This window comes from Chenopodium quinoa, unplaced genomic scaffold (genome assembly GCF_001683475.1).
Source record: "Chenopodium quinoa cultivar QQ74 unplaced genomic scaffold, ASM168347v1, whole genome shotgun sequence".
Classification (NCBI taxonomy): Eukaryota; Viridiplantae; Streptophyta; class Magnoliopsida; order Caryophyllales; family Amaranthaceae; genus Chenopodium; species Chenopodium quinoa.
The window spans coordinates 3751246-3755436 of record NW_018743292.1 but is presented as its reverse complement, the minus strand read 5'-3'; the positions used below and the strand labels follow the sequence as shown (position 1 = coordinate 3755436).

General features: G+C 36.3%; 1 protein-coding gene across 1 annotated transcript; it reads left to right on the top strand.

Annotated features, from left to right (window-relative positions):
* LOC110736470 (wall-associated receptor kinase-like 8) lies at window positions 1-3488 on the top strand. Its single transcript, XM_021916687.1, has 3 exons — window positions 1-838; window positions 954-1052; window positions 1826-3488. The coding sequence occupies exons 1-3, from the start codon at window positions 13-15 to the stop codon at window positions 3034-3036; spliced, it is 2136 nt and encodes a 711-aa protein (XP_021772379.1). The 5' UTR covers window positions 1-12; the 3' UTR covers window positions 3037-3488.
* Window positions 3489-4191: the final 703 nt, after the last annotated feature.

The following is a 4191-nucleotide window of genomic DNA, read 5'->3' as shown; positions in this document are numbered from 1 at the left end:
ACACATTACACGATGCTAATGTCCCTTTTTCTGTTTCTCCTGCTGGCGTGCTTAGTACTGCAGCTAACAGCATCATACTCCCCTCCATCCTATGCCAAGCCTGGTTGCCAAGAACATTGTGGTGATGTCCTGATTCCATATCCTTTTGGAATCAGTTCCAACTGTTACCACAACAAGTTTTATGAGATCATTTGTAACACTTCATTTCGTACCCCTAAACCATTCCTGCATAAGTTCAATTTAGAAGTGATGAATATACAATGGGAGGACTCGGATCCGTCAGACCAGTATCGATATCTACTTGTAAGAACTGCTGTCCATAATACATGCAGGACTAATGCTAGTATTGATTTTAGTGGTAGTCCATTTGCTTTCTCAAGTTCGTCGAATGTTCTTGTCATGGAAGGTTGCAGTGGCAGTATTGTCTTAAGAAATAGGAGGGGAAATATCTTGAGTGGTTGTGCTACCGTTTGTGGAAAACATACTGCTGTTAAGAAAGATTTATATGGGGTTGGAGGCTGTCAAGCCTTGTTAACTAACAATGAAAGCTCCTTTGAGTTTTATGAGTTGGATCTTGATGTTGAAGCAGGTTCTTCTACGTGTGGCAATATGAGAATAGGAATAATGGACGTAGACAGCCTCTCAAGGCTCTCAGTAAACGAGCTCTCCAAAACCACAGTCCCAACAATGCTGAGATGGGCTGCTCCAGCTTCATATATACAGGCCAATTCAGTAGTTTATCATCACAATTTTTATTGTGAAAGTAACAGTTTTGACAAAGGTTGTTCCTGCCATGACTACTACGAAGGAAACCCCTATCTTCCATATGGATGTCAACGTAAACAACCTATCTAACAAATCATTTTTTACTTCCTTTATGATGGACACTGTTTTTTACTAGATAATTTTGAGGTTAACTAATCAAGTCCCTTTTTATTTTTAATTATTTCTAGTTGTGAAGGAATGTAGGAAGTGCAGGCATGGTTGTGATACTACGGGATTACATTATTACTGCAGGAAAAATCCATTGTTAGAGTGGGGATCAGTACTTGGTAAAAACTTCATTGATATTTGTTCAGCTATTTAAGCGTTTTACTTTATTGTAATTTGCCAATTTTCTTTTCTATAAGATTCGTTATTAGTTTATGACTTTGCGTTCAGATCAATGTAATGTGACATATCCATTGGTTGAGGTGTATTTGCTTAATGGGGTTGGCTTTTCATTCCTTACCGTAATGGAAAGCCTTAACTGTAGCATTTTAAAGAGATTAGAGTCTGTCTAAATAGCCATGCAGCCCATTGAAAAGGTTGAATTTGAAGTGATTAGTGATGGGTTGTTTTTACTGTAAAACTAAATGAGCTGGTATCATTTTCTCTATCTCCTTTCCAATAATGAAATCATCATCTACAGCTTAATGGTCCTAGCATGCTGATAACCTTATTCAGATGACCAGCGGTCCAGATCGACGTCTTTGAAATCACCATAATATTGAGTTCCTGATGTACACATCTGCATTCTGAATATCCTCAACCTACATCCTAGGTGTTGCTAATTTGCGAATTCAAGTTTCATTATTATAAATAATTGGATTTCAGATTGTTGATCACAGAAACCAGACCATCATAGGTCTTATCTTTGATTAGCAAGTAATAATCATCTTTCAATTATCTTGGGATCGATACAACATAGTATAGACTCAATAGAGGATATAATGCTTGCTTGGAGACGTTATCGTGCTCAAGTTTTTGTATCCAGAATTCCAGACTATATGAATCCAAAAACTAAACTTAATATTTTTATATGTTTTTGTGATGCTTGTTTCAGGATTTAGCTTAGGCATGGGATTGATGGTGTTGCTCTTTGGTAGCTATGGGCTCTACAGAGTACTAAAGAAAAGGAGAGAGATTCGAAATAAATCTGACTACTTCAAGAGAAATGGTGGCTTGTTGTTGCAACAACAATTATGTTCTAGTGAGGGTGCCCATCAGAGTACTAAAGTTTTTTCTGTCACAGAATTGGAGAAGGCCACTGACAACTTCAACAAAAACAGAATCCTCGGTCAAGGAGGCCAAGGCACGGTTTATAAGGGTATGTTAAAGGATGGTAGAATCGTGGCCATTAAGAAGTCTAAAAAAGTAGATGAGAATCAGTTAGAACAATTTATTAATGAAGTTGTTATTCTATCTGAAATTAATCATCGGAATGTGGTCAGATTACTTGGTTGTTGTTTAGAGACAGAAGTTCCTCTGCTAGTGTATGAGTTTATTCAAAATGGAACACTTTATCAGCATATTCATGATGCAAGTGGAGATTTTCATGTTACTTGGAAAATGCGTCTACAAATGGCAGCAGAATCAGCTGATGCGATAGCATACCTGCATTCATCTTCATCTGCCCCTATTTATCACAGAGACATCAAGTCCGCAAATATACTTTTGGATGCCAAATTTAGAGCCAAAGTTTCAGATTTTGGCGCCTCAAGAGCCATCGACATTGACCAGACTCATGTGACTACATGTGTTATTGGGACGTATGGTTATTTGGATCCAGAGTACTTCCAGTCAAATGTTTTCACTGAGAAAAGTGATGTTTACAGTTTCGGGGTAGTCCTTGTTGAGCTTATAACTGGCAAAAAACCAATCTGCCCCACCAATGACGGGGGATGGATTAGTTTGGCTGTTGAATTTCTGTTCCACATGGAAAATTCTCGTCTCTTTGATATTTTGGATCCTCGAATTTTAGATGAGGGAAAGAAGGAAGAGTTTGTTGCTGTTGCTAACCTTGCAAGACAGTGCCTAAATATGAATGGAAAAGAAAGGCCTACTATGAAAGAAATCGCGATTGTGCTAGATGAGATCAGGTCATCCCATGTGTCTTATTCCACAGAACCAAATTCTATGGTTGGCAAGGAAGTGATGATGGAAATGAGTGATAATAAGCATGGTGGTTCTTCAAGTACAAGCTCATTCTTTCCTGGTGTTGGCACGGGTGCTTCCTCCACTGTGGTCCAACGAACTATGGCACATACATTATGATGTAAGATACTTGAAAACTATAGCTAAGGAAGGTTTCATGAAATTATAATCATAGCAAAATGGAATTTATTTTTCTGAGCATGTATTTTGTTAGGATGACTTTATCATGAATACCTCATGTATTTGTCAAAAAAAAAAAAAAATGAATACCTTAAGTAGTAATCTACTATTCAAACATGTAGCTAATTGTGAACAGAATGTTTTGAGGAAGGTCGTTGTAATACGAAATATTTTTTTTTAGCTTGTCAGTTTTTTTCTTTGTTTTTATTTCCTAAGGTAATGCTGATATCTACTGTATTTTCCTGTAATATAATTTCACGGGCTAGAGATCTGAATATGATTTTGCAAATAATCTGGGAATTCACAAGCATCTTCCAACTGTAAATTTACCAATTCTAAACCAATTCAAATTCACTAAATGCCAACTTTTTGTGGCGTATACTTCTACAATCTTTTACTTCTGCAAATGGGTTGAATGATCATGTGTTTGATGCTACTGAAAACATCATCTGCCCTATAAATATAATCAAGAAGAATGTCTTTTGCTTCCAATTCAGTTATATTGCTTCTGTTAAGGTTAATGTCCTCCCGGAAGCTAGTGCTAGAACTTTATGCAGGAGAACTCACAGATTTATGTTGCTAGCAGCCTCGTACACTGCTAAATCATTTTTCCTTCATAAAGTCGAATGGTAGCCTTGGTAGGCACTACGCAAACCAGCAGACATGTTGCAAGTTTAAAAACTACACTTTCTAAAAGATACACAAATCTTTAGTTCTCGTAAATTTGATTTTAAGAACTAAGAAAAAGGATGTGTATTGAGTTGAAGAAATACAGCACACAGAAACAGAACTTCAATAACTAGAAATAACCACCTTTAATCCTACCATCGTAATTTAAATCAAACTAGTGTGCGGCCCGGGCGTTGCACCGGGTTACCCCCTTTGATTAAATTGTTTCTTTATGAAATATATTATTATCGATTATGTATGTCATGCAGTGTTAAATATAATGTTACTAATTAATAAAGAGTATAGAAAGATAATTTTTAACATTCTATTGTTTGAGAAATGTTGATTTTATTCCTCTTAATTTTTTTTCAAACTCTTATCTCGTTTTCCCTTTTTAATTGGTGCATGTCATTTATAGTTATATTT

Coding starts and splice junctions, on each gene's coding strand:
- LOC110736470 (XM_021916687.1), top strand. CDS start 13: ATGCTAATGTCCCTTTTTCTGTTTCTCCTGCTGGCGTGCTTAGTACTG. Junction 839..953: donor TCTTCCATATGGATGTCAAC/GTAAACAACCTA, acceptor AATTATTTCTAG/TTGTGAAGGAATGTAGGAAG. Junction 1,053..1,825: donor AGAGTGGGGATCAGTACTTG/GTAAAAACTTCA, acceptor TGCTTGTTTCAG/GATTTAGCTTAGGCATGGGA.